This window comes from Mustela nivalis (assembly GCF_964662115.1).
Source record: "Mustela nivalis genome assembly, chromosome: 8".
Taxonomy (NCBI): domain Eukaryota; kingdom Metazoa; phylum Chordata; class Mammalia; order Carnivora; family Mustelidae; genus Mustela; species Mustela nivalis.
Window position 1 is genome coordinate 121596552 of NC_139027.1, and position 14320 is coordinate 121610871.

At 37.0% G+C, this 14320-nt stretch overlaps 2 protein-coding genes across 4 annotated transcripts in view; both read right to left on the reverse strand.

Moving 5' to 3' along the window:
- The window catches only part of TRPC4AP (transient receptor potential cation channel subfamily C member 4 associated protein), a 265655-nt gene extending 263502 nt beyond the window's left edge, over window positions 1-2153 (reverse strand). Inside the window, exon 1 of the mRNA XM_082746160.1 lies at window positions 2148-2153. The gene's annotated coding sequence lies outside the window, so the exon portion shown is untranslated. The remainder of the gene's footprint in view (window positions 1-2147) is intronic.
- The window catches only part of UQCC1 (ubiquinol-cytochrome c reductase complex assembly factor 1), a 97282-nt gene that overhangs the window by 55032 nt on the left and 27930 nt on the right, over window positions 1-14320 (reverse strand). For all 3 annotated transcript variants that reach the window (XM_082746168.1, XM_082746166.1, XM_082746167.1), the window contains exons 5-6: window positions 10876-10948; window positions 4792-4849 (exon numbers count right to left, since the gene is read on the reverse strand). In XM_082746168.1, coding sequence (XP_082602294.1) covers window positions 4792-4849; window positions 10876-10948 — 131 coding nt within the window. The remainder of the gene's footprint in view (window positions 1-4791; window positions 4850-10875; window positions 10949-14320) is intronic.

Consider the following 14320-nt stretch of genomic DNA (forward strand, 5'->3'; position numbering starts at 1 on the left):
ATGGTCAGTGCTATGCTGTTCCTATTCATGGGAAGAAGCCCCCGTGCCCATGACCATCAAAAGGGGATAAAAGGGATTGCAGAAGGAGCAGTTACCTTTGGATTTGAGTCTCAGGTCCTCCACTACAGATCAAGAGGCCTGTGACAAATTCCTTAAACTTGCCAAAATCATTTCCCTATTTGTAAAATCAAATAGATCTGTGGTTTTATTTTTTTTTTAAGATTTATTTATTTGAGAGAGAGCAGGCAGGGAGAGGCAGAGGGAGAAGGGACATGTAAAATAAACAAAAGATATTATTAGTAAAAGGCTTAGTAATTATTACATTTATGATATACCTGACTTTAAAATAATTTTTAAAACATACAAACTGCAGAGGCACCTGGCTGGTTCAGTCAGTGAAGCATGTGACTCTTGATCTCAGAGTGTAAGTTCAAGCCCCATATTGGGTGTAGAGATTACTTAAAAATAAAATTTAAAAAAAAAAAAAAACTGCAATTTATTCCCTGCATCCCATCTCCATCATAAGTATATTCTAATTTTATTTATTCCATTCCATTTCCTAAAATTAACCTCTGCATCTAGAATGTATTAGTGTTCCACAACTAGAAGGGGAACCTCCAACAAATCTACTAACGCCAACATAAATTCCAGCTACATACATGTAACCACCAGAGAAACAAGTAGGAGTGGAGCTTTGCCACTCTCACCCAACCAAAAGACAGTGCCAGGACCCTTCCAAATGTTGTAGGAGCCAAGCCAGATCTGGGGCCATCAATTACTTATTGAACATTTACTGATACAAACTAAGAGTAAGACATGCAGTTGAGGGAAGAAATATCTCATTTTCATACCTTTCCAAAAAGATAATAAAGAAAATTGTTGCGCTCAATAAATTCACCATCTATAAAGATGATATGGTAGGGAGCCTGGGTGGTTCATTCGTTTAAGCGGCTGTCTTCCGCTCAGGTCATGATCCCAGCGCCCTGGGATTGAGTCCCACATCGGGCTCCTTGCTCGGCGGAGAGCCTGCTTTTCCCTCTGCCTCTGCCTACTACTCTGTCTGCCTGTGCTCGCGCTCGCTCACTCTCTCTCTCACAAATAAATAAATAAAATCTTAAAAAAAAAAAAAGAGGATATGGTAAAATATAATAGTGTTACATGATGAGTGTTGTGATAGAAGTGTCTAAAATACTAAGAAAACGCAGAAGAGGAACTAATCATTGCCTTTGAAGGGTAGCGAAGGCTTCAAAGATAAATGATATCTGAGCTGGATATTGAATGAAAAACAGGAGTTTGTCAGGGGAGAGCAGGGAGAAGGGCTTTCTGAACAGAAGAAAGCTTTGTAGAGAAGATTTGATACTTCTATTATGTAATACTATTTTATCTTGTAAAGGAGGGAGTGGTGGTGATAGTGGCACCTAGAATAGCACTAGCAGAGGTGGCGTATTTGGTGGGATATGAATACTGTGCCAAGAAACATACTTTGTCCCAAGAATAATGGAGGATATTAAGGAGTATGTGTGTGTACTGATCCAATTTGAATTGAGATTGAGAAGACCAATGGCATGTGAAGATGGAAACTGGAGGCAAAAGACCAGTTTCCAGGTACTGTTGCCTATAACCCAGTAAAATCAATTTAATGGGTGACATCTTAAATTTTTTTTTTATAATGAATTCAAACAGAATAGAAAATATCAGAGACCATCTGGCATTGTAAGGCCAAGTTTTAAAACTATAGTATCAGAGATGTATGCGTTCTGGGTTGTAGGGTTAAATTCATTTGTTACTGTGGTTCATGGTCAAAAAAGTTTGAGACCAGATGAAGGGATAGGGAAAAGTCAAGGAGCTCTCCCTGGTTTCTGGTGTGGATACCTTAAGGGATTGCAATGTGACTGCCCAGGACAGGGAAGAGAGAAGGCCTGCCTTTATCAAGTCCACAGTTGGACGCAAGAAAGCCCAGAGAGCAACCTCTCTCAACAATTTTTCAGCGGCCACAGTCAATACTAATCTTGTCCGGCAGAGACAAAGGACACATCGTCATTGCAGCTGCACGCTCAAGTGAATATACAACTGATATGGGCCCTCTAGAAACTGGAAATACACAGAAAAACTTAGGAACTAAAGAAAGCACACAGGATAAGGAAATCATCAACACCTCCTCTAGGGAACTAGAAATATGTGAGAAATCCTGTGTCTGTTCTAAGAGCCAACAGGGAGTCATCATCCTCGGGAATCCAAGGAAGCTTTCTGGAAAGTCCACTGCCGGGGTATTCTGTTTATTAGGGTTTACTTTTTTTCTTAGGGGATGGGAAGGACTCTTTCTACTTTTGTAACTGCTTTCTAAGCCTCCCTAGCTCTCCCTCATACTACCACCTACAGGAAGTATTTCAACCTTACACATCTCTGGCAAGTCCACTGAGTCCTGTAATACCGGACATGGCTATCCCTCAGTTATCCTCCTAGAGCTCCGGGCTAAGAGAACAGGGCTGGAAAAACATAGCTTCTCCACAGACTTGGAGTGGATCCATTCCTCCTCCTAATACCCTTATGCCCTAGAAGAAAAAGGTTCCCCAATTCTTCTTGGAGGGTGACAGCACAATTGGGCCCCAAACTACATTTACGGCAATGCTTCCCATTAAAACTCCTGCACAAACCTGCTCTAGACACTTCAGACAAGTGGCTGTCCTCAAATACTCCATGTCCTTGAACATACATTCTGTGTTTTGCCCCTGATACTCCCTCAACCTAAAATGCCCTCCTTTTCTCTGGCAGAAATTCTCCTCACCCTTCATGGTACATCTCAATGTCACTCCTACCACAAAGCCACTCTTTATCCAATACTCTCCCCAACCACTACCACCAAATGTGGCTTTAGTCACACCTCCCTATCCTTCCATAGATTCTGCTTGTGCCATGGGCACAGCACGTCTTTCAATGTCATCCATTTTGGGCAAGTGTACTTTCTGTCTGTCACCTGCTGGATTGTTTCCGAAGGTGCATGCCCTTCTCTCCAAAGCCCCCAGTCCTTAACGCCCAGTGAGTTCTCAGTAAGAGTTTCCCGATTCAAACTGAAAAGCTACCACTTCATTTCACCATCTGTGAGCCTGCAGATCCTAAGAACTAAAAAGGAAGGGTGGAGGGAGACCAAGTGTGGATTTGAGGCACACAGCCGCCCTCCCCTACTTAACTGGTAGCAGTACTCCCCACTTCTCTGAGAAATTAGAACCAACCTCAGCAAGGAAGATGCAGCAGGCATGTCTGGAAATGGTGGCTATCTTGAAAGAACTCTTAAGTAGTTTCAAGGTTCTCCTGGCTACTATTAGTCAGGAATTGACCTTGGGATGTGGTTACAGGGATTATATATTTTATTTTGCCATCCACTCCCTCTAACTCTCTGATACCTCTAGCTATATGGGCAATAAAGAGTCTTTCATACCAGCTCTGAATATTATCTTTGAGCTCCTCTGGGAACAGCCTAGCCTCCTTTCAGCCCTCCCACCTTTCCAGTGAGTAATTCTGCAGTGCCACCTCTGCAGTGCTCTCCTCTTAAAAAAGTGGTTTTCCTCTCAGTATATCCAGCTGCCCTCCCTAAACCTTTCCTTAACCTTCACCGTTCAGACAGAGGGTAGTCTGCCTTCTTAGCTGCCTGACTAAAAGACTACATATTAAAAAAAAAAAAATAGGCAGAACTAGTAAAGGCTTTGATAATTGTGGCTTCCTCTGTGGTCCCATAGGCACTACTTACTCAGATTTATCATAAAACCTAGCCATTCCAATTTATCGCTATTTTAAATGTCTTATCTCCCTCATTAGACTGTGAGCTTCTTGAGAACCACTGCTAGTTCCCAGCAAACTTCCCAGGACAGAGCATGCACTCAATCAAGTACCCGCTTAGAAAAAATAACACAAAATAAATTGCTACCTTGTGCCCCTTAGCCAATCTCAGTGACTATGGAAGTTCAGAAGGAGAAATATTTCAGAGGCGATCAAAACCAAAAAGTCTTTTTATAGTAGTCAGTCCTGTGATGCAAAGCTCAGCTGAAGGGAGTCTCAAACAAGGGTCCTTTTGACAGGGCAACCATTCCCCACGTTCCTCAGATACTCACTATGGTCAAAGTAGTAAACTTAGTTCTCCAGAATTTACTTTCCCAAGATCTGGCAGTTCAATAAATGCATTCCCCAGCCCCCACTTCAACGTCTCTCCTATATCCTTCTGACCTTTAATACTGTGTAACATTAGATGAAAAATTGATTTTTTTTGGCTACTTAATTTGCAGCTGAAGAAAAAATATACTGTTTAAGGTGTTAAATATTTTTACATGTAACAAACCTGGCATGAATTTAACCTGTATGCACATTTTAGAGGTACAGGCGTAAATGTCAGTGCTATAATTTGTTATAGGTTTCTGATGACCAGCAATGAAAATGACCACGGATTCTCACAATTCAAACCACTTTTACGTAAATGTGAATTTTCCTAAAACAACCAAGGGAGAGAACTTTCCATCCATGCTCACAGAGTCTCTTAAAGATAGTGATAGCATTGTTCACCAGGTTAGGTGTTCTTTGAGAAAAGCTTACAAATATTAGTTTCTTTCTGGGACTATGCTTTGACCTTTAATAAAAATGTGCTTTAAGACACTAGTTATTAAAATGAAAGGAACAGTTTTTAATGCCTGAACAACTGCCATTTCATATCATCAGCCCTGCTGAAGGCTATACCTTGCAAGTTAGCAGTGTTTAAAAAAAAAAAATTTTTTTTTGGTGACTTCACTTAAATTGCTCACTTACCAGACGTGAAGTAGAGTTATAAGAAACCATGAATTGAATGTATCAGGCATCTGACACCCTAGAAAATAACAATAAAGTATAAATACGTGAGGGGTTAGAGAAGGAATATTGACTATATTTTAAATATTGGTAGGAATCTGTTCAACTCAAATATATGGCAGCTACAGTGTTCTCTGATTATGCGACCACAGAGAGGGCCAGTGGAACCACAGGGCAAGATGATGGGTCGAAAGAGCATTGAATGCAGTCAGACAACCAGCCTTCTAGTTCCAGCCCTGGTACCACTTTACTGTGTGGCCTTGGGCAAATCGCTTTTCTTCTCAGATGCTCAGTTTTCTCACTTCGCATAATGTGGCCTAGATGATCTGTATGGTTTCCTCCAACTTATATGCTATTTTCCCTTCCTAGTCTCAAGTTCATCTGGAAAGCTAGGCCGACACTCTTTGTCTACCACACTTAAGTATAAGTGTTTTTCACTGTTGCCCTGCTGAGAAGTCTAAGTTCTTCTAGTTTCTTTTTCCTGTCTTTCTTCCTTAAGGCGACCCAGTATGCTACGAACATACTGGGTATGCTACAAACATACTGGATATGCTGAATGATTCGCCCAAAATAAATGACCAGGAGAAAGAAGTGAGGCTCTAGGGAGCTGTAGTTGAAAAGGAAAGCAGATTACATCTAACGAAAGGCCATTCATCACCCCCTAGGAATGACAAAACTTTAAGACACTAAAACTCAGGTTACTGCTTAGACATCCACACCTCTCAATTCTCAGATCTCTAGGAAATGCCTCTGGCCTAGATGAGGGGTCCCCCACTGAATGTACCTTCCCGATTACATGACAGGGAGAAAAGGTAAAGCAAAAGGATGAAGAATAGTATCAGTGCTCAGTTTGGGCCCTTCGAGTAGAATCTGCCCTTTGAGCAATGACTCAAGAAAAAAGGGTTATTTTCTGCCTTGTAAACAATACAATGTACTAAATGGTAACAAACTAGGGCCACTAGGAGAGAAAACACAGAGCAGAACCTCTGTGAAGCACACTAACACTACCAATAATACTAAAGAGCTGCATTCCTTGTGGGCTTACTTTGTGTGAGACATTGTAATTGATGCCTACATGCATGACCCAATGAATCCTACCAACAGGCCTGTGAGGTAGCTATTACTAATACCCTCAATGACAGGTGAGAAAATGGACTCTTAGGAGACCATAATTGCCCAAGTCACACAGCTACGAAATCAAGCATCTAGGATCAAATTCAGATCTGCTTGATTTCAGCCACTGTGGTCTTAATTGCTAACTGATTTTCTAATACTAGTATCAGAAACTAACATTCACTAAGGGCCCGTATTTCCTGCCAGGTCCACTGCTAGTCATGGCAATACATTATCTTAATTAATTCTCACTTTAACCCTGAAGGGAGGCATTATAATCCTCCTTTTAGAGATGAGGAAACAGGACCAAAAAGGCTAAGTAACTTGAGGGCAGCCACAATATAACAAGCTAGTGATTGGGCTGGAGTTTAAGTCCAGATCTGTCATAAAGTGACACCAAAATACTCTGGTGAGCTTACTGGGAGGTGCCCAGCAGTTGTCAAGTGGACTTCCTCTTGGAACCCAGTAGGAGGGAGGTGAAGCTGGCCTGGCCAACCATACAGCTATTAAGACACATGCCATCTGAGAGTGGGCCAACCACCCTCCACCTAGAACAAGAATAGCCATGAGAAACTCTCAAGCCCAGATCTGAAGTTGGGTCTTTTTTGGATGCTAGAACAAAACATTAAAAAGAAAAGTTTTCTTGGAAGTCTGTCTTTCAATCTGGAAAATGAAATTTGGCTGCCTCTAAAGGACAATCTGTTCAATTGCTACTTCTACATCAAAGCTTCTCGGCAGCCTCCAGGAGCCTTTCCAATTCTCTCAGAGAGGGAATCAATTCTTGGGCTGGAAAGCACAGACAGACAGACAGGCCAGCAGCTGGACTTGGGTCACCATTTTCCATCCTGGGGGTCGGCTCAGGGCTAACAATGGGAAAAGAGCTGGCATACTGACTCCCTGTACCCAGCAAAGTCAGAACAGAAACCCACAGGGTAAAGCCCTGAGAAATAAGACCACTGAATGACCATAAGCATCACAAAAACATAGTAGATCTTCAGCTCAAAAAACTGTGTTTAAACACGTCAAAGTTAAAATGTTACTGCCTTTTGTCAAGATCACACTCTTACACCAGTACACGCTTGGCCCATTTATTTCCTGAGGCTAGGTACTTTCTTCCTCAATATCAAGCTGGATAAAATTAAATAATTCATCACTGTTATGGAGTGACAGTATTAACACAGTTGTTTGTTTAATGCAGCCTCCGGGACAGACCTTCTGATTCAAAACCCTGACTGTACCTCTTAACTTGCTATGTGACTCTGGGTAAAGTTACTTAGCCTTCTCAGTGCCTATGCCATCTTCTCTGTAAAAATGGGGAGAACAAGAGAACCTATCTTATAGGGATTTGTGAGGATTAAATGAGATAAGGCCTATGAAATGTTAGCAAAATGGTTAATATTTAATAGGTACTCAATAAATATTTACTATTATTTCTCGGTGAATTATTTCAACAGTAGGGTTTAAAATATCTTAAATAGCTCACTATTTAAGACTGTGTCAATAAAATGAACCTCATTCACTGACTCAGAACTTACTCATTAAGGAAACTCCTCTCCAAGGTATTAAGTCTCTTAAGAGCTAAAGACAAAGCAGTTTTCATACAGAATGGAATTTCAGTATGGAATTCAACACAAACTTTATTGATTGGCCCCATCTGTTCCAAAGTGCTCCTCATAACAGAACTGATCTCCAAAAGACCAGTTAGCAAACCCCTGCATTCTCACAGAGGTTATACTCCTTGATGCCACAAATGGGATAACCATCAGAACATCTTGGAAACAACAGGGGGCCATTAGTCTCACCAGTCAGAATCCCCAAGGTTGAGGTCACTGGATCAAGACCTTTGAACACGTTGGCTCTGAGATGATACAGTCTATAACTTGGACATTTTATGGGCGAATCCAAGAGGCTATAGGGCTACTCACAACTCATTCTTACACAATCTTCAGGAATTAACACTGGCCTCACTTTTTTGGAAGAGTAAGGATGACAGTGCTGAGCTACCTAAGCCTCTCTATCCTTTTTAAAAACTACTGAATGCTCAGGACTCTAAAAGTCAAGCCCTAAAATACCAAAAATCCAAGGGCAATAGCCACTTTAAAAGTGTAATCTTGGGAAGTGAATATATATATATATATATATATATATATATGAGTACTCATACGTAAAGTACTATGAGTACTCATACGTAAAAAGATGCATGTGTGGAAAATGTCAAAGTACTAGACAAATTTTTGGTTTCTTCTTTTCTCTCTCTCTCTCTCTCTATATATATATTCACTTCCCAAGATTACACTTGGCTAACTAACTTTCTCTTCTTTTACCCATATATATATATATATATATATATATATATATATATATATATATTTTTTTTTTTTTTTATATATATTTTCTCTTCTTTTACCCCAAACCTGCCTGGCCTACTCTCTCTCTCTCTCTCTCTCTCTCTATATATATATATTCTCTTCTTTTATCCCAAACCTGCCTGGCCTACTCTTTAGAACCTTTCTTTAGAAGATGCAAGTCTCATTGCTTCATAGATATTTATCTGCCTCCAAATCATATTTTTCAGATTGGCTCCATTTTTTATTCCTTAGCCACAGTTCAGAACCACTTTGGTTTCATTTTAAAAGTTAATCTACCCAACAACAACAAAGATGGACCACACTGGAGCATTAATACAAATGAATAAGCTGTAAGTCTAAAAGCCAATATTTTTTTTTTTTTTTTTAAGATTTTATTTATTTATTTGACACAGAGAGAGAGAACACAAATAGGCAGAGAGGCAGGCAAGGGTGGTGGTGGTGGGGGAAGCAGGCTCCCCGCTGAGCAGAGAGCCTAATGCGGGGCTGGATCCCAGGTCCCTGAGATCACGACCTGAGCGAAAGGCAGAGGCTTAACCCACTGAGCCATCCAAGTGCCCCTAAAAGGCAATTCTTAAACTAGGTCTTAAAAAATGTGCTGCCTCTCCAGGTAACAACTTCAAAGGGCAAAGCTAGAACAAAGTTTATTGAGGTGAACATACTCTAATATACGTAAACATCAGTTAATAATACTAATAGAATATCTCCTAGGAATAGTTCTTATTTAAAAACAATAACATATAAATATATTAAAATGAATTACAATTTCTAATTTGCAATTACATTCTTTCACAGGTCATATATTATAGTGGAAAAATTCCTGGCCTTTAAGCCAGACAACATAGGATCAAGCTAAGCAACTTTGGGAAATCACTTTGCCTTTAAGTTACAACTGCTTCTGAAAAGAAAATAAAAATGAAAACAATACAAGTCCTTCCTATCCTACAAGGTTTTGTAACTCCTAAATGAGCCCATTGTAAAAGCACACCATGTAAATGTGATTAGCATGTAATGGTAATAATTTGTATAAACTTTTATTTTTATTAGTAGTTAACAACAAATCATAAATTGAAACATGATATGTTACCTTAAACATACAATAATAATCTCAGTATTCAATTTAGAATATTAACTCAAGGATCTTCAATAATGAGGACTGGCTAAGACAAAGATAACTAGTAAACATCATTTCAAAATAATTATAAATTTATTAGTTATTTATAAAATCAAATATTAAATAGATATCTGAGGATGAACTTTTAAAAAGATCTGATGAAAAATACTTGGGGAGATGGATTCCAGAAATCACTTAGGAAAAATCCAGCTTCAAATATTAATAGTTTCTTCATCAAATAGATAGAGAATATTTTCTCCTTTTAGACTAATTTCTCCTAAATGAGAATTTTTTTAGAGATTAAAAAGAAGCAAGAAAGTTTACTTTTGTCCCTATGAGTAAATAAGAAACAGAAGGTAGACACTAAATCAGGATTACAACTCAGTAGGGTATGTATTTTAAGTTTCTAACACAATATTGATCTGCTGAAATTATAAAATCACCAAAAGAACTTGCATTTGGTTTTTAAAAACCAAAAGAGTTATTAAATAATCCAAACTGCATCTAGCTATCTTCCTTATTATTAACATAATTCTATACAAATATTTGCTCTCCATGAAAACTATCAAATATATACAGTCAAGTGTTTGTGGCTTTCAGGATAATGGCTATAACCACAGATGTGCACAGCACACATTTCTTTCCAAAATCTGTAGAACTAGAAACAGCTTCAACTTTCTCAATAACTTTAAAAGTACCTGCTTAACTAACTATTTGTAACTAAATAGTTGACAGCATCAAAATGAGTACTATGTCACTATAATCAATGGACAGTGATGATCTAAACCAGCAAAACCCCTCTGGAAAACAATTTACTTTCAATGGGATATAAATAATAAATAATATTTATTTATTTATAAATAATAAAATTATACACACACACACATATATATACCTTTGACCCAATCATCCTTCAACAGAAAGAAAACAATCATTAGGCATCAACCAAAACAATTAAAAACTAGAAATAAAAGAGGAATGATTGGCAAAAAGTTCACTTCACCCAAAATGCTAAGTACAACATCCAGAATGTGAACAGGATTTGTTTACTATGAGTACTCATACGTAAAAAGATGCATGTGTGGAAAATGTCAAAGTACTAGACAAATTTTTGGTTTCTTCTTTTCTCTAACTTGTTAAAATGTCTTATTTATAGGTTTTTTTTGCCCTTGTTTATTCTATTAAAAGAGAAAAATAAGCAGCTTTTATTACACACTTTTGTACAGGAAAAATTGTTTCAATAGTGACTCAAAACTGACCCAGTCATAAAAACGAAAAATAGGTTGTTTTTTTTTAAGATTTTATTTTTAAGTAATCTCTACACCCAACATGGGACTCGAATTTACAACCCCAAGATCAAAAGTCACGTGCTCCACCGACTGAGCCAACCAGGCACCCCATGAAAAGTAGATTGATTTTCCTTTTCAGAGCTATCAAAAACAGTAAACTTACTTAGAAAGAATTCCTCGAAGTCAGTTTTCTCCACACAGCTGGTATACATGCGCAGGGCTGCAATCTTAATCTTCTAGACAAACAAATAAAATAAAATAAAATAAAATAAAACTCAAGATATGACCAAGTATGTTCCAGTGCTAGCAGATATAGTCACAACATCTTATATTTGTTCAACCAGGAGGATGAGTCCAAACCTGTCTCTAGGCAAATTTAATAGCTAAACCAACACAGATTATTTCTTTCTTAAAGCTAACCATTCACAGACTTCACACAATTTTCACATTTTATAAGTTAGCATCAAAATGTCAAAAAGATTTTTCCAATATTTATTTATATGAAATCTCTCCTTAATTCAAACTTACTTCATCACATTTGAGCCTCTAAATCCCTATTCAGCATCACTCACATTAACTCTTTATAATCTGAAACCCCTTATATTAAAAAACTACCCATTCTATGACCAAAATCAAACTAACAAACCAAAAACCCCCTCAATCCTTCAACCTTACTTCAGAAGCACTACTATCTATTCTATAAGTCTTTTTTATACCTTGGGGAAAGAGTCATTTTTTTCTATATTTTCCCTAGTTTTATAGTTTGCTGATTAAGAGAAGGCTGTGCTTACCATTAAGGGTTTTCAATGAATGCAAAATATAGTAAAAGGATCAAAATTTTACTACTTCCCAAAGCACTAAGAATTCTCTTAGAATCTTGATTTGAGTGGTGGTTTTAATTTATTCACTGTATACCTAAGATCTGTATATTTTACTATATGTACATTATGCCTCCATAAAAATAAATCTGAAAGTGAAAAATAAATTCTTTTAAGAGTTAAATTGTAGGTCTGAAGACCAACTCAGTGCCAAAGTAAGGAAGTATTTCTAAGGACTTTCAAAATATTTCCTAAAGGATACAATTAAATAAATTAGTCCAACCACAAAAGTCTTATAACAGCTAATTCTTTCTTAAAATGATAATTACAAACTCAAATATGCAGACTAAAAAAATGCAGAAACTGAGAATGAAATAGCAACTGAAGAAAAAACAATCTAGAATTTAGTAAAGCTATATTATTATGGTTCAAATTCACCAAAAAATACTACTATAACACTGTATCATGCTCATTTCTCAAAACACTCGAGGGTCAGAACAGCAGTGTCTCTAATGGGCAGAAGAACCCAGAATAAATTAGAGAAGGATTATGTCTCTAATTGTAATTAAGATTTTTTTCTTTGCTAATTTGAGGTCTGTCATGTTTTCAAGGCTTTCAGAGTAAAGCTCATATGGGGAAAACAGAATAAACATGTAACAACTGAAAAACATATATCTACATGGGAATAAATAAGCATTCGAAGCCAATTTAAACAAAATCTATGGTAAGACACTAAAAAGAGCAAATTAAACCTAAAAGCAAGCAGAAAGAATGATATAATAAAGAACAGAGATCAATAAAATTAGAAACAGAAAAATAGCACAGAAAATCTAAGAACCAAAAGCCAGTTTATTAGTAGTATCAGTAAAATTGATAAAATGTTAACAGAACTGATCAAGGAATAAAGAAAAAACAGAGAATATAAAAATTACCAGAATCAGAGAAGTTATCACAATATATCCTAGAGATATTCATAAAATAATAAGGGACTATTATGAACACCTTTAGGACAACAGATATGATTATTAGAGAAAATGGACAAATTTCTTGGAAAAAACCACAAACTACCAAAACTCCCTAGAATAAATAACATGAATAGTCCTATTATCTATTAAAAAAATGGGATTTGCAGCAACAAAAAAAAGCCTTCTCCAAAGAAAACTCCATGCTCAATGGCATCACTAAACATCACTCAATGTTTCTACCAAACATCTGAAGAAATGTTATGAAATCTACATAAACTCTTCCAGAAAACAAGAGGGAAGAACACTTCTTAGCTCTTTCTATAAGGTCAATATTACCCTGATATCAAAACCAAAGTCATTAGAAGAAAATAAAACTATAGAACCACAGCCTTCAAGAATTTAGATGCAAAAATCCTTAACAAAATACTAACAAATGAAATTCAGCAATATTTTAAAAGGACAATAAATCACAACCAAATGGGATTTATTCCTGAAATGCAAAGCAGATTCAACATTCACCAATCAATCAGTGTAATTCACCGTATCAGCAGGCTAAAAAAGAAGTCTGTTTAACTTCGTTAACATCTGCAGTTCTTAGAAGTATCTGACACAGAACACATTTTGTGGAGTACTGGTCCGTACCATGATCAAACTAATGACATCCTAGTATCATTATCCTAATGCTTGGCTTTGACGGCCCTACTTCTATCCTCAGGCAGGGAGTTAAGGACATCTTTTAGCTCTTCACTTCAGTGAACAAATAGTATATTGAGTACCTAACTCAGTACCTGATGTGGATTTGGACATCGGGAAGAAAGAAGCGAACAATGAAGTAAAAAACTCCAGCTTTCATGAAGCTTACAGCCTACCCTCAACTATAGACACATTGACAATTTTTTTCCCCCTGTAAACATAGGAAAAGACACTCAACTTTATTAGTAACCAGAGGAATGCAAACTAAATAAAAAATACTGTATCACACCATCTAATTGGTGAGACAGTCTGACAGTATCAAGTTTTGGAAATGATTCTGGACCTTTAAACCCTAATTGATGGACATATAAACTGATAAAACAAGTCATGAATATAATTTAATACAGTTAAAAATACTCATAGACTAGTACTCAGCAATTCCATCTCTCTCTCTCTCAAGAAACTCCCGCACAATTTAAAAGGTACTGTCATTATGAAAGAGTTAAAACAACTGTATTTGGTAGAGGAATAGTTAAGCTGTAGTTTAATTATACAGTGTGAAGCTATTCAGCAGTTGAAATGAAAAAAAATCAGATCTCCACTCAAAGACATAATGTTGACTAATAAAAACAGGTTGAAAAGTGAGAGACTGCTTATATAGTTTTCATTAATACAATATATTATATATGTTGTTTATGGATAATATATGAGTGGTAAAAGATAAAAAAATGTACAAGGGGATGACAAAAACCAACTTTAGAACAGTAATTATCTTGGTGGAGAAAGAGAAGAAAGGAAAAATGGGCTAGTTTACTTTCTGTAAAAGTTTATCTTGGAAAAAATAAAATTAAAGCAAATCTGGCAAAAATTAGTACTTGTCAAATGTGGGTACTGGTATATAAATGTCAACACATTCACAACTTTAAGTAAAATTCCTAATGGCCTGTCTCTTGATTTTTTTTTTCCTAACTCCACAGTTTCCTCCAGATCCTCACATAGAGAGAGTCCTATAGGTTCATTAATTATTCTACCTAAGAAAGGCAGATTTGCCACCAAAACCCAAATCTTCCCTGAAGAAGGCTTTCCCCCACATGTTCATGAAGAAAGCATCCATTACAAATAATGAAGACCT